The sequence below is a fragment of the Bos taurus genome, chromosome 10 (assembly GCF_002263795.3).
Source record: "Bos taurus isolate L1 Dominette 01449 registration number 42190680 breed Hereford chromosome 10, ARS-UCD2.0, whole genome shotgun sequence".
Taxonomy (NCBI): domain Eukaryota; kingdom Metazoa; phylum Chordata; class Mammalia; order Artiodactyla; family Bovidae; genus Bos; species Bos taurus.
This window is the reverse complement of record NC_037337.1, coordinates 2,211,764-2,237,798: the sequence shown is the minus strand read 5'-3', so window position 1 is coordinate 2,237,798 and position 26,035 is coordinate 2,211,764. Positions and strand designations below refer to the sequence as shown.

The 26,035-nt window shown below is 41.3% G+C and overlaps 1 protein-coding gene across 2 annotated transcripts in view; it reads right to left on the bottom strand.

Annotated features, from left to right (window-relative positions):
* The window catches only part of NREP (neuronal regeneration related protein), a 32,686-nt gene extending 7,729 nt beyond the window's left edge, over nucleotides 1–24,957 (bottom strand). The window contains exons 1-3 of one of the 2 annotated variants that reach the window (XM_059890175.1): nucleotides 24,873–24,957; nucleotides 24,693–24,734; nucleotides 23,336–23,404 (exon numbers count right to left, since the gene is read on the bottom strand). In XM_059890175.1, coding sequence (XP_059746158.1) covers nucleotides 23,336–23,338 — 3 coding nt within the window. In that variant the 5' untranslated portion in view covers nucleotides 23,339–23,404; nucleotides 24,693–24,734; nucleotides 24,873–24,957. 2 annotated transcript variants of the gene reach the window in all.
* Between the last annotated feature and the right edge of the window lie 1,078 nt (nucleotides 24,958–26,035).

The following is a 26,035-nucleotide window of genomic DNA, read 5'->3' as shown; positions in this document are numbered from 1 at the left end:
CTACAAATGCTGTAAATAAGCTTTACATTTAATAAATGACATTAAGAATCTCACTTCATTAATCAGTTATCAAATACTTATGCATCTTTTTTTGGTTTGTTTTTGAAAGCATTAGATGTGGTAGCCTAATCATTGGGCTCACTGCAATGATATCAATGTCCCAATGTCAGTCCATCTGGTCTGAGGCATGAAATGTGAATGGCTGTGCAGGTTCTGTGGGACAGTCTAACAGAAACTATCTTTGCTCAACTCCAGTAGCATTTACGGCACATGCCACTGAACAAAGCAATTTTGTGTACATTACCTAATTTATCCTGATTTTAAGTTGTGAATAGGTCTTATCATTACAGAGAAAAGGAAACTGCAACTCAGAACGGTCACACAGTGTACAGGATAAGGCTCAAACTCAAGCCAGATTCCCAGTTCTAAAGCGGGATTTCAGTTATTGGATGCCCTCAAATTATTCCAGAATGCAAACTGCCTACAACCTCTCTTTCAAAATTACACCAGCCCACAGCCACCATACACATTTAGGTCTTAAATATTGGAAAGCTCCTCCTGCAAGAACTGGGCTTGTTTGCTGACTTTGGACTGGGCCTGCTTTCTGGGCCATGTGGTTCCGCCAATCTCAAACTCCTTCCTCTTGCTCAGCTTCTTCTAGTAAAATTCCACCATCTGCCCCATTTGGGACAAACAGCCACCACGACATTCTCTTTAACCAGGAATGGGTGAAGAAAACAAAACCGCAATCTTCGATACACACGCTTTGCTTTGAGTCTTAAAAGAAAGTCACAGTACACAAAATCCCACTCTAGGAAATTTTAGGAGATCTCAGATTGGGATCCACTGTAAGTTCACTTAATATAAACAGATAAAAGATGATGACATCTCTATATTACTGCTTTTAAAGGCATGCTTTAAGTATAATTAAAAACATGATTGGTATTAGCAAGAAAAAGTATTTCACTGTAAACCAAAAATATTGATAGAAATATATATATAAGCTCAGTAGGCATATGGATGCAATGAAAAGCAAAATCAATTAAATGTTATATATGTGTTCTTCTGCTTTTCTGTGATATACTATTTTAACAAAATGACACTACATTAGCATTTAACTTCTAGGTCCAAAGCATCAATACTAAAGCAACCCAAGCTGGATCTGTAGGGAAAAATAGCTTGCCTCTCAGAAATTCTTATACTTAGTCACAATACTTATTATAATTTTTTCTAAGAACTTTCTTTTTTAAAAGCAAAACAGCCAATGATATTTGCCAATGAACTCAGGAACATGAGTATCTGTTAGCAACTCATGAGTAAGCAAACTTCCTTCCATACCTCAAATTTGCTCTTGTGCAACATATCAATTTAGCTATAAAGTGACCAAAGGCATTTCTAATTAGGCTTTTTTTTTTAGTGCGTGAATCATAAAGTAATCATCGTAGGTGTTAGGAAAGACAAATGTAATTTTGGCTTTGTGATAAATTCATATAGTCTTCTTCAGAGTCAGAATTTTAACCCCAAAATGGCAGAGACAGAAGAATCTCATTTACATTATTAACACCTGCCTGGCTGGTCTCTAAAGAACTCAGCAAATTCCTGGACACAGAAACCTAAAGGGGAATAAACGTTTATTTTTTGGTTTTGGGAAAGGGTGGTAGATTATTGGAAATCCATGCTACCTACATAACAGCTTCATTCTTTCCTATACCTGTGGTATTTTGAAGACTCTAATATGAATGACTTTTTTGAGCATTCTTTGGCATTTCCTTTCTGGGATTGCAATGAAACCTGACCTTATCCAGTCCTGTGGCCACTGCTGAGTTTTCCAAATTTGCTGACATATTGAGTGCAGCACTTTCACAGCATCATCTTTCAGGATTTGAAATAGCTCAACTGGTATTCCATCACCTCAACTAGCTTTGTTCATAGTGATGCTTCCTAAGGCCCACTTGACTTCACATTCCAGGATGTCTGGCTCTAGGTGAGTGATCATACCATCGTGATTATCTGGGTCGAGATCTTTTTTGTATAGTTCTTCTGTTTATTCTTGCCACCTCTTCGTAATATCTTCTGCTTCTGTCAGCTCCATACAATTTTTGTTCATTATTGAGCCCATCTTTGCATGAAATGTTCCCTTGGTATCTCTAATTTTCTTAGAGATCTCTAGTCTTTCCCATTCTTTTATTTCGCTTTATTTATTTGCATTAATCACTGAGGAAGGCTTTCTTATCTCTTCTTGCTATTCTATGGACCTCTGCATTCAAATGCATATATCTTTCCTTTTCTCCTTTGCTCTTCGCTTCTCTTCTTTTCACAGCTATTTATAAGGCCTCCTCAGACAGCCATTTTGCTTTTTTGCATTTCTTTTTCTTGGGGATGGTCTTGATCCCTGTCTCATGTACAATGTCACGAACCTCCGTCCATAGTTCATCAGGCACTCTGTCTATCAGATCTAGCCCCTTAAATCTATTTCCCACTTCCATTGTATAATTATAAGGGATTTGATTTAGGTCATACCTGAATGGTTTAATGGTTTTCCCCACTTTCTTCAACTTAAGTCTGAATTTGGCAATAAGGAGTTTATGATCTGAGCCACAGTCCACTCCTGGTCTTATTTTTGCTGACTATATAGAGCTTCTCCATCTTTGGCTACAAAGAATATAATCAATCTGATTTCGGTGTTGACCATCTGGTGATGTCCATGTGTAGAGTCTTCTCTTGTGTTGTTGGAAGAGGGTGTTTGCTATGACCAGTGCATTCTCTTGGCAGAACTCTTATTAGCCTTTGCCCTGCTTCATTCTGTACTCCAAAGCCAAATTTGCCTGTTACTCCAGGTGTTTCTAGACTTCTACTTTTGCATTTCAGTCCCCTATAATGAAAAGGACATCTTTGGGGGGTGTTAGTTCTAGAAGGTCTTGTAGGTCTTCATAGAACCATTCAACTTCAGTTTCTTCAGCATTACTGGTCGGGGCATAGACTTAGATTACTGTGATATTCAATGGTTTGCCTTGGAAACAAACAGAGATCATTCTGTCATTTTTGAGATTGTATCTAAGTACTGCATTTCGAACTCTTTTGTTGACTATGATGGCTACTGCATTTCTTCTAAAGGATTTCTGCCCACAGTAGTAGATATAATGGTCATCTGAATTAAATTCACCCATTACAGTCCATTTTAGTTCACTGATTCCTAGAATGTCGACATTCACTCTTGCCATCTCCTGTTTGACCACTTCCAATTTGCCTTGATTCATGGACCTAACATTCAGGTTCCTATGCAATATTGCTCTTTACAGCATTGGACCTTGCCTCTATCACCAATAATTCCAATTATTCCAATATTCTATCGCCAATATCATTCCAATCCCAAAGAACGGAAATGCCAAAGAATGCTCAAACTATCGAACAATTGTACTCATCTCACATGCTAGTAAGGTAATGCTCAAAATTCTCCAAACCAGGCTTCAGAAATATGTGAACTGTGAACTTCCAGATGTTCAAGCTGGTTTTAGAAAAGGCAGAGGAACCAGAGATCAAATTGCCAACATCCGGTGGATCATCAAAAAAGCAAGAGTTCCAGAAAAACATCTATTTCTGCTTTATTGACTATGCCAAAGCCTTTGACTGTGTGGATCACAATAAACCATGGAAAACTCTTCAAGAGATGGGAATACCAGACCACCTGACCTGCCTCTTGAGAAACCTGTATGCAGGTCAGGAAGCAACAGTTAGAACTGGACATGGAACAACAGACTGGTTCCAAATCAGAAAAGGAGTATGTCAAGGCTGTATATTGTCACCCTACTTATTTAACTTATATGCAGAGTACATCATAAGAAATGCTGGACTGGATGAAGCACAAGCTGGAATCATTGCCAGGAGAAATATCAATAACCTCAGATATGCAGATGACACCACCCTTATGGCAGAAAGTGAAGAAGAAAGAGCCTCTTGATGAAAGTGAAAGAGGAGAGTGAAAAAGTTGGCTTAAAGCTCAACATTCAGAGAACGAAGATCATGGCATCTGGTCCCATCACTTCATGGCAAATAGATGGGGAAACAGTGGAAACAGTGACAGAGTTTATTGGGGGGGGGGAGGGCGCTCCAAAATCACTGCAGATGGTGACTGTAGCCGTGAAATGAAAAGACGCTTACTTCTTGGAAGGAAAGTTATGACCAACCTAGACAGCATATTAAAAAGCAGAGACATTACTTTGTCAACAAAGGTCCGTCTAGTCAAGGCTATGGTTTTTCCAATAGTTATGTATGGATGTGAGAGTTGGACTATAAAGAAAGCTGAGCACTGAAGAACTGATGCTTTTGAGTTGTGTTGGAGAAGACTCTCGAGAGTCCCTTGAACTACAAGGAGATCCAACCAGTCCATTCTAAAGGAGATCAGTCCTGGATGTTCATTGGAAGGACTGATGCTGAAGCTGAAACTCCAATACTTTGGCCACCTAATGCAAAGAGCTGACTCTTTTGAAAAGACCCTGATGCTGGGAAAGATTGAGGGCAGGAGGAGAAGGGGACGACAGAGGATGAGATGGTTGGATGGCATCACTGACTCAATGGACATTTGGGAAAACTCTGGAAGTTGGTGATGTATGGGGAGGCCTGGGGTGCTGCAGTCCATGGGGTCGCAAAGAGTCGGACACGACTAAGGACTCAACTGAACTGAGCTGAATATGAATGACTTAAGGGAAAAAATATCAATGATAATCATTATCTTTACTATCAAATAACTCAGAATACCTCTGTCCATGCCGGCATTCACCAAGAGTTTTTGAAATACTTGCAGTGTGCTGGACAGTTAGACTCTGGATACCACCAGAAGAGAGACAGAGCTCCTGTCACCTAGGGGCTCAAATCAAGTGGCAGGGGAGGGAGACAGTGGGGTGACAGATCCTCTAAAAGATCATTTTAAAGATCACTTAAAGATCTAAAAGATCATTTAAATGTGGTATGGGCTGAATTTTCTTCCCCCTAATGCCCATATGTGAAATCCTTACCCCAATCCTTGTGTATAGACATAGGGTATATAAAGAGATAGGGTATATAAAGAGGTAATTAAGTTAAACTAAGGCCATATGGGTGGACCCTAATCCATATGACTGGTTAGTTATAAGCAGAGGAAATTGTACACACATGCGCACACAGAAGACACACGAGGACACTGGGAGATAGGTGGCCATCTACAAGCCAAGGAGAGAGGACTCAGGAGAAACCAAGGCGGACTGCAGACTTCAAGATTCCAGAACTGTGGAAGATAAACTTCTGTTGTTTAAGCCATCTAGTCTCTGGTACTCTGTTTTGACAGCCCTAGGAAATGAGTCAGTTCAGTTCAGTCGCTCAGTGGTGTCCGACTCTTTGTGACCCCATGGACTGCAGCACGCCAGGCCTCCCTGTCCATCACCAACTCCCGGAGATTGCTCAAACTCAAGTCCATCAAGTCGGTGATGCCATCCAACCATCTCATCCTCTGCCATCCCCTTCTCCTTCTGCCTTCAATCTTTCCCAGCAGAAAGACTGACTCTCTTCCAGTGAGTCAGTTCTTTGCATTAGGTGGCCAAAGTATTGGAGCTTCAGCTTCAGCATCAGTCCTTCCAATGAATATTCCAGGCTGATTTCCTTTAGGACTGACTGGCCTGATCTCCTTACAGTGCAAGGGACTTTCAAGAGTCTTCTCCAACACCACAGTTCAACAGCATCAATTCTTCAGCACTCAGCTCTCTTTATGGTCCAACTCTCACATCCATACTCAACTACTGGAAAAACCACAGCTTTGACTAGAAATGAATAGTGTGCTTTAGGTGCAATTTTTTTTTAAGTATAGGTTATGTCAAATGTAATAGTTCTCAGAATATCTATCAATAGATTTAAAAAACAAACAAAACCAACAATTAGCAAGACATCCAGTAGTGCTGTCAACAGAGGAAATGAGGGTGGCAGGGAGCAGATCTGCAAGGGTATGTAAAGGCTGCCAGATGCAAGCCAAGGAAGATAGAAGGTTGAGGGGCTTTCAAGTGCTAATAACAAGTAGGTCAGAAAAAAGGATAAGCTGATCTATCTTTTTGGAGGTCACCTGTTCTTGCTGGACGCCAAAGCTGCTCGTTCTTCTTGGCATATGTCAAATGATGCTCTGTAAGTGGACACATGGCTTAAATTGTTTCCCATATATTCAGTTTTCTGGATTCAAGTTTGTGTTCTTCATAAACACTTATTAAACCAACTTCCTTTTTTAAGCTTCACCAAATTCTCTCTTGGTGGTGGTGGTGTGAGCATCTCAGAAATGCAAGCACATGGGGATATCTTGTAAGAAATAAACCAAAGTTTAGGGCTTCCCTGGTGGCTCAGTGGTAGAGAATCCACCTGCCAATGCAGGAGATGTGGGTTCAATTCCTGGGTCAGGAAGATCCCCTGGAGAAGGAAATGGAAACCCACTCCAGTATTCTTGTCTCAGAAATCCCATGGACAGAGGAGCTTGGTGAGCTACAGTCCATGGGGTAGAAAAGAGTTAGAGACAACTTAGCAACTAAAGAATAACAACATAGTCCATATTCAGAATCAATCTAATTGGCATGATTCCTATCACTTCTACCATACTGCATGAAAATTTTGAATTACATCTATTTATTACCTGTTTCTAAATCCATATTTCCCTTTACTCACTTACCATCTTTATCAGTATTTCTTTGGGGAGACTGTTAGATGAGAACAATCTTCAAAGGCAGGACCATGGCTTTATTTGGAGCCTAAATGTATATATATATATATGTTGCTTACTTTACCAGTGAACGTACATTCTCAGAAAACTGATGAAGATGCTGCATGGCTTGGTTGTTAACAACCATAATTATAACATTATTTTCTAGCCTTTGTGGGGTTCTGTGTGCTTAAACATGGCCCTTTTATGATTTATCAAAGATAGGTGCCCACCCCCTGTAATTAGAAGAGTGAACCAGAGCAGCAGATGTCCAACCTACATAATTAATTCTTTGAGCAGCAAAGGAGTATATTTTATAATCTCTCTGCCAATTACTCTGTGTGTGAGTGTGTGTGTGTGTGTGCGTGTGTGTACGTGCATGTGTGTGTACATCTTCTATTCTGCCTAATTGGCTGGGAGGTTATGAAACCCAGTACTGTAAGACAGAATTTATGTGCACGCACATGCACTTCATTTCTGCAAATACCCTTTGAAGTGGCCCTATTAAGAATCTCCCTCAAAAGCTGGTCTGCTCCCAGGTGTGACTGGTCATGTGAGAGGGCAGAATGTAAAGTGAAACTATAAATGAGTTACAAGGATCATTTTCTCTGAACAGTATTACATCAAGGATTAGATGGTGCCAAAAGATGATGCGCTGAGCTGTCTCTCTAGAGACCAAGTCTTAGAGCTCTGCCTAACCCTGAGAATGCTGCTTGGAGATGGCGTACACAGTGCGGCAAAGGTACTGCAACTAGAAGGCAAAAAGAAAAACGTCGGGTCATTCCCATACCGGACGTCATCTCTGCACATTCTAGAAAGTAAAATAAATGTGCTAGTTGGTCCCTAAGTTGGCAAACATTCTGGTTTGAGAACTAAGTGAAACGTGCAGGGATCTAATTTAAGTGTGCGTCCATGCATGCACACACACACACACACACACAAGCTGGCTGTGGTAACCAATGGATAATCGCAGAGAAAGCATTACAAACACTTGACTATTGCACTCAACCACAAATGCCCTCCTGCTAGAAAGGAAGGGATGGTCTTTTGGGACACTGCTGCACTACAATACCTACTGACACTCTTGGTTTTTTATGGCCTGATAAGTCATGAACAGTATGAAGAGGCAAAATGATAAGATACTGAAAGAGGAACTCCACAGGTCAGTAGGTGCCCAATATGCTACTGGAGATCAGTGGAGAAATAACTCCAGAGCAATTCACGGGGTCGCAAAGAGTCGGACACAACTGAGTGACTAAACTGAACTGAAGTTCTTAACCTGTAGAAATGGGGGTGGGGGAGACAACTGTGGTTCCCAGCACACAAGCTGATTAAGCCCATCGAATTAACTTTGCTTTGGGTGCAGATGTTTACTATGGGCTCAGAAAATGTCCACATTTTATTCATATTATGCAGCAGATTATGTTACTGCCCATGATGACATGTCAGGCAGGCAAAGGATTCATTTCTTTCCTTTGTGAGCTGGGGTGTTTGAAACAAGCGGTGTTCAGAGTTTAACAGTAGAATCCTCTAGATTCACTCTGCCTGTTGTGAAGCCATCTTGAGAGGCCGCTGATGAATATGTGGGAGCCTGACAGCTGTGGAATTTCATTTCTAGATTTCAACTAGGCAGAGAAAGGAAAAGGAAGTCTCCTCGCTGGCAACAAAATGAAAGTGTTTACAAGTGAAATTAATCGTCAGCACAAAGAGCTTTCACAGTCACTCTGTACCACAGTATAATATTCTGCCTGTTTGGCTGCTGAGTCTTTTAAAATTTGATTTCTAAGAATAAAAACAAAGACTTAAAGAGGAGCAAGGAATCAAGTCAGAAGCAAGCCACAAAAGGTTACCATTACCCAACTTTGCTTTGTCACTGCTCTTTGAAACCATTCATGATGTGAGTTTGGGGCTTTGGATGGCGTGTGCTTCAAGGCAGGGTGCAGCAGCAGCTGGTGAACCCATCACGCTGAACCGGAGGTCAGTTGCAAACATTTTGTGCTGTGCAAACCCCTCTCATCCCAGCCTCATTCCTTTCCAATAGGAAAATGCTTAGCACAAAGCAATCCACCTAAAGGCTCCATAAATCCAAAAAAGGGAGTTACTGATCGAGGAATTCTCAGATTTCTGCCAAGGCACCCTCCCCTGTGCTGGAGGTCAGCCTGGTATGCTAAGCAGAGCCAAATTGTGGACTGGACTCAAGGAATTAAGTTCAACACTTCAAATCTAGACTTTTAATGGGCGATTTTTCTTTTCAGTGATGAAGACAAAACAAAGTACAAACAGCTGATAACAGCCCAAAGTAAACCAGGAGAAAAAGCACAAGAAGAAAGCTTGGAAACAAATCTCATAAAGGATATCTAAGAAGAGATTTTCTGAACAAAGGGAAAAAATAAAGCAGCTTTTTAAAACTCTGGTTTGAGATTAAGCAGTTTGTGAGTGAACAATAAGAAAGTACAGGCCACAAAAATAAGACATTTGCTCTTTCCAGCAGGATAAAAAATACTGGCCTTTGTTAACTCGCAAGGAAAAAAAAAAAAAAAAGAAAAGGCCCCTCAGGCATTTAAGCACAGCATAAGCTTTTCCTTGCCCCATGACCTCAACAAATATGTTAATAAAATCTTTTACCTCCCTGGAGTGGAACCAGAGTAAATATTTACTTAACACATCTGAGTTCTAAGTCTGGACCACCTTATTCCCTTATATAAATTGGTTTTCATTTGCAACCAAAAAATTAGAAACACCACATTTTGCAATGTTTCTCCTACACTTATGGTAGGAGAAGGAAGGAAGGATGAAAGGGAAGGAAGGGAGGGAAGAGAGGAAGAAAGAAAGAGGGAGGCAGAAAGAAAGAGAGCAAAAGACTGAAGGACAGAACGAACACCCTAAGGAAGAAAAGATAACCATATTGGGCCTGAGTGCACCAAACTGCACTTGCGAATTTTTGAACGGTATTCTCTGCCACAAATGAGTCATGCTGCTGATACCCTTTCCAATACTAGACATCTGGAATTAGCAGGACCTTTTCCAAGCACATTCCAAGGTTAATAGGAAACATCTAGACTTGCTTTTATTAGCCAGTTTGAGTAATTTTAGGTATACTGAATTTCACCTTCATGTAACTATAAGAAGTCTGATTTCTACTCACCAAGAATGCTAATTTTTCTTTCTTGTTCTAAAGTTACTGTGCTATTCACTAAAATCTATGAAAGTTTTCACCAACAACGTGAAAGAAAAAGTCCTTGAAACTCAGGGTCTTTTTTCCTAAAGCCCTAAATTAAAAGCTAGTGAAATAAATATTTATCTGGACATATGGATTTGGGGTTTTTCTTGATCTGGGTGAATAATGAGATAGCCAGTTGCTTTTGATGAGCTTATGAAAAATTTCAAAGCATTCCTATTGCTGACATATGCAAGACTGACTTTTCCAGAAAGTTTGCATTTTCGCCCAAAGTGCTCATTCCAAAAGAATTTATTCACTCTTTCCATCAATGCACCCTCTTCTGCTGGCAGGTGCAAACTGATCAGCATTTAGCAAAAGTCATCTCACAGTTCAGAGCTTGTCGTGTACTGTTTTGGTCATTTGAAGTCTAGATAACTCTTCAACAGCAAACAGCATTGCAACAGATCACCAAATTCGGAGGGAAAGTGGTTTCTATTATGGAGAGGATGTAATTAAACTTGGTTTAAATCAGACGCTAGTTGATTATCTTTTAAGAAGTTTGGCTTTAAAGAGGGGAACACAGCCAGACCTGTATCTGCACGTCCTAAGTGCTGGGGCACTGCGCGGCTTCTGGGGAACTGTCCTATACGGAAACTGCAAAAAACTGAGAGCACAGAGGAGCAGGTCAGGACAGATGTGCCCCTGTGCACCCCCTGGACTCTCAGGCCCACTGAGTGGGGTCTGACTCAGAAGGCAGCTTCTCCCTGATAAAGGCCAGTCCGTCAGTGCCACAGGAAGCAGAGACGACCAAAGGCAGTGGCCATCGACCCAAATGGACGCGGTGTTTCGGGACCAGGAGTCACCACACCTGGAGAGTCATGAAGATGACAGCAAAAGGAATGCCAAATTAGGAGGCTAAATTCTCTGGGAAAGGGATCAGTTATATTCTAATTGGCATGAAAAAGACAGCATTGGAAACTCAGAACTTCATTCTAAATCCTGACCGCATTCTGAGACAAGACACTGATATTGACATCTTTGGGGCTTTTCCCTTTGGTTCTTCTTCCATGGTAAACCAATCAGCAAAACTATACTTCTCCAAAGGAAGAGAACTGTGAGCAAGACATGAGAGTGGTTGGAACCCACACTGGCATAATATTTAAGTTTGGAGAGCCACAGTTTTCTGTGGGAATTGCACACTGGAGTTCATTCTAATTTTTTGTTTTTAAATTTTAGGCACATTTTCTAGGCACACCCCTTTAATCCTCAGGGTGCCGCTGAATGCATCAGTACCTGTAAGGCCACGGCAACAGGGTCAGCACAGATGGACCAAGTGGGCCGGGGTCAGCTGTCACACCATCAGCCTCACCGTCTGACAGAGGAGGACGCTCCGCAGTCAGGGAGCGTGCCCAAGGTCACATAGCTGAGAAATGGAGAAGACGGGATGCACACCCAGCCTCTCTTCTCAGAGAACACGGCCTGTCCATAGCAGTCTTGTCTGCTGTTTCCCCGGAGCCAGCTGCAGTGGCGCCACGAGGCCCTGAGAGTGGGCTTGCTTTCAATCTCTCGGTAGGTGCTGAGCGTCTCTACTCAGTGGACTGTTGACACCTACCATCAAGAGTAGTTTTCTCAGAAATATTTGTTTCTCTGCTAGCTGTATTTTCTTTTGTGTGTGTGTGTGTGTGTGTGTGTGTGTTTTCTGATAAATAGCTCCCCTTCAAAAATAACAGAGTGAAGTAAGCCAGAAAGAAAAACACCAGTACAGTATACCTAGGCATAAATATGGAATTTAGAAAGATGGTAACGATGACCCTATATGCGAGACAGCAAAAGAGACACAGAGGTATAGAACAGTCTTTTGGACTCTGTGGGAGAGGGCGAGGGTGGGATGATTTGAGAGAATAGCACTGAAACATGTATATTATCATATGTGAAACAGATCGCCAGTCCAGGTCCGATGCATGAGGCAGGGTGCTCAGGGCTGGTGCACTGGGATGACCCTGAGGGATGGGATGGGGAGGGAAGTGGGAGGGGGGCTCAGGATGGGGACACATGTACACCCGTGGCTGATTCATGTGAATGTGTGGCAAAAGCCACCATAATAGTGTAAAGTAATTAGCCTTCAATTAAAATAATTTTAAAAAATAACTTGCCTAAAACACTCAGCACTGTTGGAGGGCACACAGGGCGTGCTCACCAGTGTCCATTTGTCGCTACAGTCACTGGGGAAGGACAACATTTAGAGCGGCAGCTCTCACTTGGCTACCTTAAGACTGTGGGTCTAATTAAAGCCAAGCAACACTGATCACCACGGTTTTGTCTTTTTTCAGTTTTCCCTGGAAGGAAATGTTCAGCACAATACAAATATCTAGCAAACACTGCAGCTAATTACGAAGGGTATTTGCTGAGAAGCCAAATTGTTTTAATATGACCCCTAAATAAACTCTCAAACAACTTCTTTGATGACCAGGCAATGGACAATCTAATTCAGAATATCTTTCAACAAATACCATTAGAACTCATGTTCACTCTAACTTTACTTTTCAAAATTTCAATTTCAAAACAAACTGTTTAGTCAAAGGAGAATTAAACTCTTGATCAATAATACACAGCTATGCAAACCATACACAACATATAAGTATAAAGTGATCCTAGTTGAAGGGGAAGAAAATAAATACTTATTAGGATAGAGAGGCATGTATAAACAATTAAGAATGGTAATTCAGAAAGAAAAACAAATCTAACCTGATTCCAGTTGGGAACTTTTAATTAATATAGTCTAAGAAATGCAATTAGTTCTAATGACAAAAATGGAAACACAGAGACGAGGGAACAAGCCAACCATTAGTTATTACTATCATGAAGGTAACAAATAGCATGTAACAAGAAAAGTGGTCTGTGATCCTCAAACCACATGTAGAGTACTGTATTCATTCAGTCAAAGACATGACGAACCTCTGGTTTTGTCTAAACAACATACGAACATTGATCAATTGGGGAAAAATTCACATTAATTATCAGATGAATGGTTTCTATGATGCCAAAAACCAAATTTAATGGAATTTCTGATTGAATTGATTGTGACAGTGTAGACAGTTAATCCTGTATAATAAAATTAAAGTTTAAAAAGCAGTCCTCATGAAAAAAAAAAGAAAAAGGAATAGGCTTAATGAAGATGAAATGAAAAGATGTAGAGATTTGACTCCCAGACCTTGATAACAAGATCAGAATAATTTAAGATTCTATTATCAAGAAGCGAGCAAAACATGCAAGGGCCAGAGGCATTCCACGATGTCGAATTAGACCCAAGTTTCCACAGGGCACCGTGAAATGGAGCTTCAGTTATACAGCTTTTTTATAGGGTCCAGAGCATCCAGGCTTTGGAAACAATCAAATCCAGGTAATAAAAGATCAAAATTACAAAGATGAGAAGGGCTCCAAGATGTGGGCAGAATTTTTGATGCTGTATTACCTAAATTGGTTGAGTATATATATATTAATTATCCAATCAATAAGTCAAGAAATATTTACTAAATACTTATTTTCTATGAAGTATTGAATTTTGGTAGGTAGCTTTCAACTCCAGAGAATGAACATCTTAGGAAAGACAAGTCCCCATTAGTTTGGGTTGCAAGTGCTAAACTAGCAAAGAAAACACATTTAAAAAAAAAAAAAAAAAAGGTTTCTTTAGAGCTAAGCCACCAAATCTTGGGACATCTATTCAGGAAAGGTGAGGGTTAATTAACAACTTCATCTCTTCAATTTCTAATTCTCATAACCATGCTACCTCAGAAAGTCCATGAGATTGCATGTTTCGAATAGTAGGTCCATTCTCTGCCCAGTATTCCTTCTTTCAGCCAGTGTTAACTGAGTCCCCACAACGCAGCAGGCACTAGGCTAAACGTTCAAACACGTGCTGCCAAACCCACATGGCACCACGGCAGAGGCTCGGCAACTGCCTGGCAAACGTGCACAACGGCAGGCTTTCCCAGCACGGTCTCAATAAGCCTTTTGGTAACTTTCACTATGATGCCTTAAACGAAGGGCAAGAAATAGTCCTTCTTGGAAAAGTACTTAATAACAATCCCTTACTTAGGTCATGTTTTTAAGTATCTTAGTCAATAAGTTTTATCCATCTAACCACAGAATCCAGTTTTTCCTTGACAGTTTCGAATGTTGGCTGCCAAACACACAGTATCTTCTCCTAATTTCTGCTATATCTGACAATGGCTTTATTCAAAGAGACCACAAAATGCCTGGATCCATTTTAAACACAACTTTTGTAAATTCCCCCTGTTCGGTCAGTGGCCTGCAGTACTTTTCCCAGCTGGAATTGTATCAAACACAATTCAGACAGGAAGGCTGCTACCTGCCCTAGTAATCAAAGGACGGCGGTGTGTGATGGTGATCTGAGTACGGGCTGGAGTGGAGAAGGGACAAGAGCTAGAACTGGGCAACCACACCAAAACTTTGTGCACAGTATCAACCTCCCTCTTGTTTTAATTACGTATTGGTACAGGTCTCTGGCTCATATTTTCACTGGCAACAACTATTCAGCTATTCTCCCTTTCTTTCCAATCAATGGCTCTGATTCCCAATTTCAGCATAAAAGGGGCAAACAGACCTTCCTTTCACTGACCGCATTCTCTTAAATATCTTTCCCTTCTTTTCAAACAGGCGTGATGCTTGTATTTTAGTCTATGAGAGTTAGGATGAATACTGAACAAGCACAGTTAAAATCCAGGGCTTAAAAATACCTCCAGCTACATAAATCTAGGGCTTCCCTGGTGGCTCAGACAGTAAACAATCTGCCTGCAATGCAGGAGACCTGGGTTTGATCCCTGGGTTGGGAAGATCTCCCAGAGAAAGGCATGGCAACCCACTCCACTATTCTTGCCTGGAGTATTCCGTGGACAGGGAAGCCTGACAGGTTACAGTCCATGGGGTGGCAAAGAGCTGGACATGAACTGAGCGACTTCTTAGGCACAAGGCTTAGATCGGAAACCATTCCGAGGTAACAACAGGCAATTATTTTATTTGTAAAGAATTCATTACCTTGTGAAACCAGAGCAGATGATGCTCTACTGTCATGACTGACTCAGTCAGATTGCTGAGAGGCACTGTGGACCGCTGGCAATACAACATTGATGACCTGAAGCACAGTGACATCTCCCAGCCGGATGGACATGTGACTCCTCCCTAAAGCTGACAGTCCTCTTCCAGCAGACCACATCAAACTAAATTTCTGGACACTCTGAGGGCTTCTTCTGTCTAAAGAGTGCAGAAGGCAGCGCAGAACTGAGGAGCTGGTTTTGTATCGTGTTTACATTTCACTTAACTCTCCGCTCTTACCTCCCTAACACTGAGCCTTCTTTATTCAGTGAGAGATGGTTTTCAGCAACAAATTCATCACCTGTGTGTAGTGACTTAATTTCCTGGGTCCTACATTTTATAATCAGAACTGTCACGCCCCAGCAAAGTGTTGGGCTACTACGAGTTGTAAATCTCAAGGTGAGACACCTGGCTCTGCCCAGAAATAACAGATCTCCATGTATTCCTGAGCTCTCACTCATTCATTTATTCCACAGACATTTATTGGTTACTAAGGATGTGCCTTAGTAACCAATAAGAGGAATTGCTTCTGCTTAGGAATTCGCTGCAAGTGTTTTTGATATCAATGTTAAATTGCACTTGTGCAATTCTAGGCAAATGCATTAAGACTGAAGGATTTTTAGAAAGATTATGTGTTACTAGACTTCCCCGGTGGCTCAGGCGGTAAAGCGTCTAGCCTACAACGTGGGAGACCCGGGTTCGGTCCCTGAGTTGGGAAGATCCTCCAGAGGAGGAAATGGCAACCCACTCCAGGATTTTCTTGCCTGGAAAATCCCATGGACGGAGGAGCCTGGTGGGCTACAGTCCATGGGGTCGCAAACAGTCAGACACGACTGAGCAACTCAGCAAACTAAGGATGTGCCAGTTCCCACACAGGTATTGGAGCAGTGGTCAGACTGGCTCATGGAGGTGTAATCTATTTCAAGGTCCATGAAGGTTAGGGGTTCCTTTCACTTCGTAGGAAAAGAATGCCAGTCAATTTCACTAGTTGTTCTAGAGTTCCCTCTCAACTGTTCCACAACTGAACTCACCATCCTGATACAGGAAAAGGGGAAAAAGAGGCATCACAGCTTCAACTGCACCATAAGAAGAGGTCCGATGTTCACTTACTAGTGGTCAGTGTGCTTCAGGTTTATTCTTGGAGGGTAGAAAGGCATGCAGAAAGAAGCCAGCCACAAGTAGAATATTGTGTGTGCGTTTAGTATACAAGGGAGCAGATCATTCCTGCTAGATGTCCTGGGGAGAGTTTCATGGAGGTGTTGTCATTTAAATTCAGTCTGGAAGAAGAGCTTTATTTGTCCAGAGGAGCATTCTTTCTAGGACTGAGTAAGCAAAGGCACAGAGGGGAGGGCCTCCTGGGGCATGTTCAGAATAACAAGTAGCCTGGTCCTTCTAAGAAAATAAATGCTATAGTAGCTAGAAATAAAACACGAGTTCACATAGTTACTGGAATGGCTGCTCAGCCACAGAGATTCAGTTTATGAAGGTTTAAAACACAGAAGTTGAAAAAAATATTTAAAAGTATGATGTGGGAGTAGGCATAAGGAATTTAAGGAAACAGCGCTTATGTATGTCACTTACTGTCTAGGGGATGAGTCCAACCACACCTGAAGGGTCCAGAAGAACTGGTAAACTCATTTCATATTGAAAATCTTGCAGCTGATGCCTTCTGAGTCTGTCCTGTTTCCAGAAGAGATTCCAGAAAAATCCTTCTTGGTCTTGGCTTTCCCCAACTTTTGGGTAACATGTGATGAGATTCCCTTATGATGGTCACTAGACTATTGTCTAAATTATTAACGGTCCATAGGCCTCAAATTGTAAACAATTTTATTATGATGATGTAAGCGTTGGCTTGAATTCTGAATATGTACGTCTGGCTAATCAGGAAGAAGTAGAGAGAACCAGCTGGGTTTGTGTGGTTGCGACTGATTAGCACATGGCTAGCCGCAAAGAAGGGAAGAATGGGGTCTGCTTTCACAGCTGGCACAGCAACAACACCCTCTCTGGCCAAGTGGACACTAAGGAATCCTCTGGCATTTACCAGGGGAAGTGCAGCCACTTTCTCCCAAGAAAGAGGTTAAGTGTGCTCCCTTCCCTATTCCTTCCAACTAGGGACCTTCCTTCTTATCACTCTATCATGGCCCAAGGACAGTAAGAGGCAGCAATAAATAAGGTGTATGTGAATGAACATGTGTGCTTTTTCTGTTGGGCACAGTCAAAATGCAAAGAGCCTGAGACAGGCTGGAACCTGAGTGGGAGCCTGGGGCCATCTCCAAGATGCCTGCGCAGTGGCTGCCTCTAGCTCAGCAAGTGGAGTCCTTGCCTTCTAGGTCTAGTGTGTGAGGTCCGCCTTTGAGAGCAGAGAGGCCTGAAATAGGGAGAGGACATTCACTAATGCGGTAAACATGTATTATGCTCTCTCCTGTAAGCATACCTTTCCAATAAATGTATTTATCAGAAATATGCTTTTCTCTCATCTAAATCTACCCATTCTTCACTCACTCAATATTTACTAAGGATAGATGCTAAGCCCTGAAAACATCAAGAAGGCACAGTACCTGCTCTCAAGGACCTTCTAGGTTTCAAATTTTGTGCCGACTCCAATCAGTTGTTAAAGTAACAAGAGAGTGAAGATTTGGAAATCATATTCAGGATGAATAATAATAATAACGTGTGTTAAGACACTGATTCGCAATGTCTGCCACAAGTGGAGGAGGAGGCAGAGATGGCACACAAACCATGTATCTGTCATCTCTGGGTATGGCTTAACCTCCTTAAAAGAAATAATTGACCTCCAATTCCCAGTCTCTAGTGATACCACTCCTCTGCATCTTACAATTTAGCACTAGATTATATTGTAAGACATTAAGTTCATCACGCATATTAGTCTTCCTGCCACAAGTAAAATATAAATCTACATTCCATAATGCAACAAACTTAGCACAAAGAAAATACTAAAAAAGAAAAAAAGGCTTGTTCAGCTGACATAGGAATAGATGCACAATCCTACTGCTAACTCTTCTCATTTTCTTCAGTGCTTCCATACATGGCAACTTTGTTTTCTTGGGATCATTTACATGGTATCACAGAATGAGATCATACTGGAAATAAATAAAGGCTTTAAAGTTCCAGTACTGGGAGCAAAGTTTCTCCTGGATCCCAGAGGGGATTTTTAGGACTATAGTGAAAAGTTGCTGTCAGTTTTGAGTACCACAGCTGGATCAAACCTAGAGGGCTAGAATCACATCAGGTTGTTCAGAGGATGGCTCTAAATGTTGATAAAGGTGAGCAACTGCAAGACACTTGTTTGACAAGTGGCTTTATGGCTTAATCATAATTTTTTTCTTCTGCTAATAAATAATGGAAAATAATTTGCTGTGGAAGCCAACATTACATTCACTTCAACTTCCTAGCTCTTTAGAAGAATGGAAGGATAAAAATTACTTCTAGTCCATGAAAACTAAACAAGATTAAGTCACTAAGGATGAATTTTTAAAAGTCCAACTTAACAGGTATTAGCATGTATGCACCAAATATTTACTGAGCTTCTAACATATATTTAATATTTCATTAAACACTGCATATGAAGTTTTTAAACTTTCTGGAAGTCTATAATCTAGCTGGTCAGTGAAAGAAATGCATGTGATCCAACTAAGAAATAATGCAGGAGAGTATAATCTAGTGTTACACCAGGTTAATACCATGTCATTGCTACTAATAACTGAATTGATATTTAGAATTTAGTTGAGAGCCATGCTAATGTTTAAATCCCAAACCATTAGAGCTGCTAATACTGTCATGCACTAACAGATCAATTTCAGGATCACTGCTGTTTTTTAAACTACTGAGATGAGAGATTCTTGAAGCTGTCCATAGGTGCAAAACATGTCCAGAAGTACTCGTTTCAGATAGATTTAGATCCAAGAAATAGGATTTTTAGGAACCATAATTTCTACAGATGTGGAATGAGACTTATGGTTAATTTTCCAATATAAAGCAAAGGAGTGGTTTAAAGCCAGAATTTTTAAAATATATCTTGATCAACTAAGATGATACAATCCAGCTACATCCATTACATTTTCTTCTGGTACATTCAAATTGGATTCACTGGTAAGATTTCCTTATTGCTAGTCTTTTTCCCATATAACAAAGGAATTATTCAGATAATTCAGGCAAATCCCTTCCACTCCTGCCTCACTCCAGCAACATTTTGAATAAAGCAAGATGAATCAGACAAAATCAAGTTATTTTGTGTTAAGCATAATTATTCAGATAATTATCTCAACCGTCCATTTCACTTTGGTTGTGAGGATAAGGTCCTAAAAGACTTACCAGCCAAAAACAGCATTTAAAAACATATGTGCAAGAGCAGGGAAGCCACAGTACCTCACTCTAAGGCTCCTGGTCAGTCTAGTGTAAGTGAGCACAATGTATAAAACTCATCATCTGGAGGTTATTCATTTGGATTAGTAAAGTGTTCACATTTCAGAAGTATATTTTCCTATTTTAAAGTATTCATCTTAGACTGTGTGTGTGCTCAGTCATGTCTGACTCTTTGCAATCCCATGGACTCTAGACAGCCAGGTTCCTCTATCCATGGAATTTTCCAGGCAAGAATACTGGAGTGGGTTGCCATTTCCTACTTCAGGGGATCTTCCTGACCCAAGGATTGAACCCGTGTCTCCTGCATCTCCTGCATTGGCAGGCAGATTCTTTACCACTGCACCACGCGGGAAAACCATTCATCTTAGGGTTTAAAATAAAGAGAATTCTTTCAGTGTATTTATGATGACCTGATTTACATGCCAGTTTTAAGAATTGCATCAGTTTAAAACAGAACAAATAAAAAAAATAGAATGATATTTTAAATACCTGTTTATTCCAAGATTTCTGCTCAAATACCTTCTTCTGCCTGACCTATCTATTTAGCTCAAGAGGAAGAGGGACTGGGGCTAAACCCAGATAGACCATCCCTACTGTCCTAATTCCCCAAACAATTCCCAATTCTCCCCTCACAATGAGCTAGAAGCACTGGTAAAAGAGAAGACAGTACCATCTAAAATTACTCTCCTAGGTACTTTTCAGCATCCCCACAATCAAAAAATCACTGAGTAACTTGTAAATTTACATTCCAAAACCCAACGGCACAGCTACCAACAGTACCTCATCCCTTTGCAATCTTTCTCTTTTTCTTTAAACAAGAAAACCTTATGTTACTGGAGAGATTATTGAAAGAGTCTCCTTGTAAGTTCATGAATGCCACTTCACAGACTGTACAGAAAGCAAAGCTCTATGAGCAGTACAATGGAGTCAACTCATCATTTTGAAAAGCTCAGCATCAGACTTAGAGAGAATCTAAAATTGTTCCAATTCCTAGGTCTCTGTTAAAACATAATGAGCCCAAGCTTTTCCACTGTGAATCCATGGCACATTCGTACCAGGAGGTAAGTTTACAGCACAAAGGGAAGTCATGTTGAAAATCAGGACTTAACTTTGACACTGAATGAAATAATTTATTTTTTCAAACTATTCACTAAGACCATCTGCTTATTTTTGAAATATTTTCTTCTCAGTGATGTATCCAAAGCAAATGCCTTTAAAATAAAACAACTAAGTAAATCCCAAGGACCAATATTAAATATAATCTTAGAAATTAAATTTAACAAAAAGCCAAATATAAATTAAAGGAATGCTGAGGATTTCTGCAGACTCACAATATCTTGTTAATTGCAAAGACATGTCGGGGGTGGGGTGCTAGGAAAAGGTTATGCTTACTAGAAAACCAAAAAAACTGGGGGATGTTATTAAAAAGAACATTCTAGAAAATGAAGAAAAGGCAAACCACACTCAAAATTAAAACTTGTAACAGTACTGCTAAAATGCACAACCCCAGATGCACTGTAGCCTATGTAAATAATGCCCCCTGGGGTTGTGCCCAAAGGGTCCCGTATATGGAACACAATGTGATTAGCGCCTCATAGATTAACAACGCAGTTGTATTTTTTCATAATGCAAAAAGTTATCATTGTGAAACATCATTTTAGGGTATGTCGAATGCCTAAATATTGAACCATTCTGTTTTGGATCCTAGAGTCTACTAGTTAATTTCTTACTCTGGAATGAGTTGATTATAAATTTGTATTTGGAATAAGCCCTTTACTAAACAGGTCAAAAACACTGAAATTAGACCCTTTTTAGTGTTTTGAAATATGGAAATCCATGTTTCTATATAAATGGAAAGATATGTCTCACAGAAAATATATAAAAGTTTATATATGTTCTAAAGGTGACTAGGTGTTAAGTGCACTGCTTCCCCAGAGCTAGTTTCTATCATATAAGAGATAAGTCTTTAAGTAAAGACTTAAAGATCAGCAAAGTAATTCCTGTTTTAATCAAGGAAAGAAAATAACTTCATTTTTCCGAAAAGGAGGTATAAGACACCTCTAATTTCAGTTAAAAAAAAAAAAGACAATCAAAATTTATTTTTTTTTACATTAGTATGTGAAAAGACTTTGAAGAGCTCAGACCTCCCGGAATAAGAAAATTGCTAGAAAGTTACTTGGAATCACCCACAGACAATAACTGTCGGTGGTTTCATTTCAGGCAATGGGCTTGTGCCAAAAGGGACTGACATCTTGATGAAAGGATCACCAAAAAGTTGTGAGAATTTTTCCATGACTAAAAATCCTTCCAAGAGCAACAAACTGATTTCTCATTCTGCCACCATAAATAGACGACAACTGTAAGAAATTGACAACATGTAACAATAATTTGAATTTGCTCTTCTGCACTCGAACTGTTCCAACTTTCATTCTGGGCTTTGGCACACATGCTTTACTTCCACAAAACTTACTCCGCTCACTGCTATGGAAACACGATATTTATTCTTTGAGCTTGATCTATAGGACTAATTTTGGCAGAATCAGTGGTCAGACTGATGTTTAACCAAACTGGTCACCTGACATTAAAACACACATAACTCTTCACACCCTCTTTATTCCAGGGTAAGGTTCTGGGATAAAGAGCTACAGGACAAGGTGGCGTGGCCAATCACAGTAAAAGGTAACCAAATAAACAAAAACACTTTGCAGTAGGTTATTTTATTACCATCCTAGAACCCTATGACAATGGCTAGTCAGGAATTTAATATCCATTTAGGAACCATTTGCACAAAACCTACTGATTAATTTCCTGTTTATCCCTTTTGCCTTCTACCTTAAGTTACTTAATTTGGTCATTATCAACCTATGCCCAAGCAAAATCTATTTTATTTGATGCTTTGACACCCACCTGTTGAAATGATAAGTGAGGCATACACAAAAAATAAACAGCTTACTTATTAACAGAATTCAAACAGAATTCATTTAACTGCTTCTGACTCACTTTTCTCCTTGGAAGCTTATACTTGGATTGCTCTCAAAGAAAACATCAAGTATATCGGATTCAATTTTGATTCATTAAATTCCTCCCTCGTTTAAAAGAAAAAACGAAAACTAAATTTGGAAACCACACACTCTTAAGTGGCAAAGAGGTGTTTTAAAGAGCATAAACATCTGCAGTAGGACATGCTGTACTTAACTAAAAAGTTTCATGACATTTCTGTTCTTTTTTTCAGTTCATTTCCATAGAGGAAATTTTTCAAAAAAGAGTAATACATGTATTCAACTGTTTTTAATGTGTATTTCATCTATTTCTTTAATCCATCATCGAACACTAAGCTGCCTCCTCTGTGAATCATAATGCTTGTCAGAAATAGTTACACCTTCATTTAGAGGATAACACGCTTATCTTCTAAAACTGAGCAGATGTCTCTCATAAATGAAGTTATAAATCAACGACAACAATAAAACAGTATTTGGGAGACAATAGAGTGTATTACCATAAAAGTCCGTGCTCTACATATATACCGCTTTAGCATATACTATAGCTGTTGGATTAGCTGGACACAGACTCCTACTTTTGGGATAAGTTCTGGCTCTCTCTACTAAAAGACCCATTGCTTTGTTTGAGCCCCATTGCTTGCCACCTCTTCCACGCATGTCACAATTTATCACTCTTCTTAAAGAACAGAACAGTTTCTGTTGTTCAAGTTAAAAATTTTTCACTTCTGAAAGGAATTTCAGTTTTCTACTCAAAGTGATTGAAAATCAAAAGATCTTATTCCTAATTCATCACATCCAATTAATATAAATTGCTGTACTGCAGAAGCTTGCCAGGCTGGATAGGAACCTCTGAAAGGTCATATAGGGTAGAAACAATGAAAGGTTCAGAGGAGATGAAGGTGGGTGGTTGATATTTATATGGAATAAAGACTGGTAAGAAGCAATTGAGAATCTCCTCTGATGACCAATTCTTACCATTTTGAGAATCCTTAACAGTCTTGGCCTTGCACCCTCCCTCTCTTCAGTCCAAGGAGACCAACCAACCTGCAAAATATGTTTAAATACAGTAGACAAATTGCCTTACCATAGGTCAGCAAATGAGAAATGCTTGTTTAGAGGTTACAGACAAATAATCATTTTCTGTGGTTAAGCTCAGTTACATGCAAATTATTGTAACCACTGGAGCTTCTGAAAGAGCTTTTCAAACAGTCTGCAGGCTTAAATAGGGGACAAAGGAATCCCTGGTACCTGGCTTTGCAGAGTCCTGGGCTATTCTTAGTGTTGGGTTCATCTTTAAATTGCAGGAGTTTAAAAGGCTTAATAACTTAAAAGTAGAATCAAGTGATAAAAATAGATTGTTTTCTGGCCGCTCTTTGTTCCCAGACATACTACTGGCAGTATATTTGCAATCAAGACAGCAGAATACGAATCAGCCTTGCACCGTGTAGTGTAATGCCTCAGAGTGGATATTTTTGGAAATGGCACTGCATTACATAACCTTCCGTGTTTAAAAAAAAAAAAACACTACACTAAGGGGGAAAAGTCAGGAATATACACCATTATGCCCTTCTCCCTAAACCAAATAAACATTAATATACGTGCTGCGGTGATTTTCCTCTCAACCTTTGTGTCAGAATACAGTTCTTTTGTTAACATAAGTTATGACAAAAATTAAGATGAATGGAGAAACAAAGTTCTCTAACAGGGTATTATAAGCTCTTCGAGTTTTCCTATAATGGCATTACAGACACACAGAAATGCAAATCAGATTATTATCATCATCAAGCAAAAAGCAGTCACTTATTTTTAAGCCATCCCTCCCCCAAAGTTCAGCTGCTTTATAAGAAAATGCAGGGGGAAAGTGTTGCAAGATCGAATGCCTGAAAAGACCCTTGGAGGCGCAGCAGCTTTGAAAGAGTAATAAAGACTAAGGATGGAGGAACACAAATCCACTTTATAAAAGGGGAGGGGGGGGGTGTGCATGCACCGAAGTGCATTTAATGCAAAGAAACAAAACAGTTCCTAACAATGCTTTATTAGCAAGAAGAACAAAAATCACACCAACAAGCGAAAAACCCCACCCCTTCCCAACAGATTTCTCCCTCTGAACTTGTGCATTAGGAAAAAAAAAACACCCAAGTCAAATTCCAGCCTTAATGCAGCGGGACCAAAATGCCAGAATTTCTCTAAGTACAGGCTTCCGTTCTTTAAAATTTAGAGGGAAGAAGCATGAACTCTGCAGGGTTGGAGTCCAGCAAAGAGCAACGGCAAGAAATCGACACAAAAGAGAAAGCAGCGCTCCCGGCCGGGGATGGGAATGGCATATACTTACAGACAAAAGCCCCGTTCCCTGTTCACTCTCTCCTCTCTACACCTGAAACACAAATGTGGATGAAAAAGGGTATCATGCTAGAAAGACAGCTGGGGAAGGGGGGGTGGGGGGAGGGGGCGGGGGAGGGAAAAGGGGTGGAGGAAAAGGAGGGAGGAGGGGGAAGGGAAACAAAACCCAAACCGGCTTCACTTCCAAGAAGTGCAGCCTTGGAAAAAGGAGGGGGAAGGTCTCCCTGCCTCGCGCTCTCTCTCCAAGAGTGTGTGTCTCTTTCTCTAAGAGTCAGTTTCTCTCTCTCTCCCTCTCTGCTGCTAGTGTGCTAGTGAACAATGAGCTAATTCTGATGGGCTGGCGCCACGCCAGCACCCCAGCCTCGCTGCCACTGTGCGGCCGCGGCGGAGCCAGACTGCTTACTCGGCAGGAATCGGCGACTCGGGGCCCGGTCGGCGAGCGGCCAACGCGCGCGCGCCCCGGCCCCCCGTACCCGGGAACCCCGAGCGCCGCGCCGCCCCCCTGCGCCTGCCGGGCCCGGGGACAAAGGGGCCCGCGGCTCCGCGCGCCGCCCCGGCCCCGCCCCCGGAGCGCGGCGCGCACACACCCGGCCCGGCCTCTCCCCCTTGGCGGGCTTCTCCGCCTCGACGTGCGGTTGCTTTTCAGACAAATAAGGAGGCGGAGGAGGCGGTTTGGGGGCGCGCCAGGCGTGAAGGCGGCCAGGGCGCTGCACAGCCCGGCGGCTGGCCAGGGCCCCGGGGAGAGGCGGCGCGGCCCGTACTGTAATAATAAACCTGCAGCAGAGGGCATCTGAGGGAAAGAGGACGGCGACCGGCGGCAGCCGCCTTCCCTTTTATGTGCCTGTCCGGAGCGGAGCAGAAAATGGTGCCCGCGGCGGCGCGGAGCCGCACTGACACACAAAGAGCCGGCCTTGCCCGCGTTTGCACACGGCCCGGGTCGGCCCCGCCGGGTACGCGCGCCCCGCTCCCGGCAGCGAAGAAGCCCGCAGCCCGAGCACCCCCGGGGCCCTGTGGCTGCGCGCGCGCGCGCGCGCGTACACACACACACACACACACACACACACACGCACACACGCACGCACGTGCGTGCACAGACAGCAAGAGGCTGAGATCTGGTATGATCAGCACAAGACACCCTCCCCAAGATTTAGTAGGTTCCGACTCTCAGCCCCACTGAAATCGTACTTTTGAAAACGAGATTGCATTTTAAAAGAGGTTCTTTGCATTTCTGATTTTTTAAAAACCTCATCTCTCTTGCTTAAAATATGACTGTCTTTTTTACAGTAATTTAAAAGCTCAAAATTTTGCTACAAATTCGAACAAGCTGATTTTGTT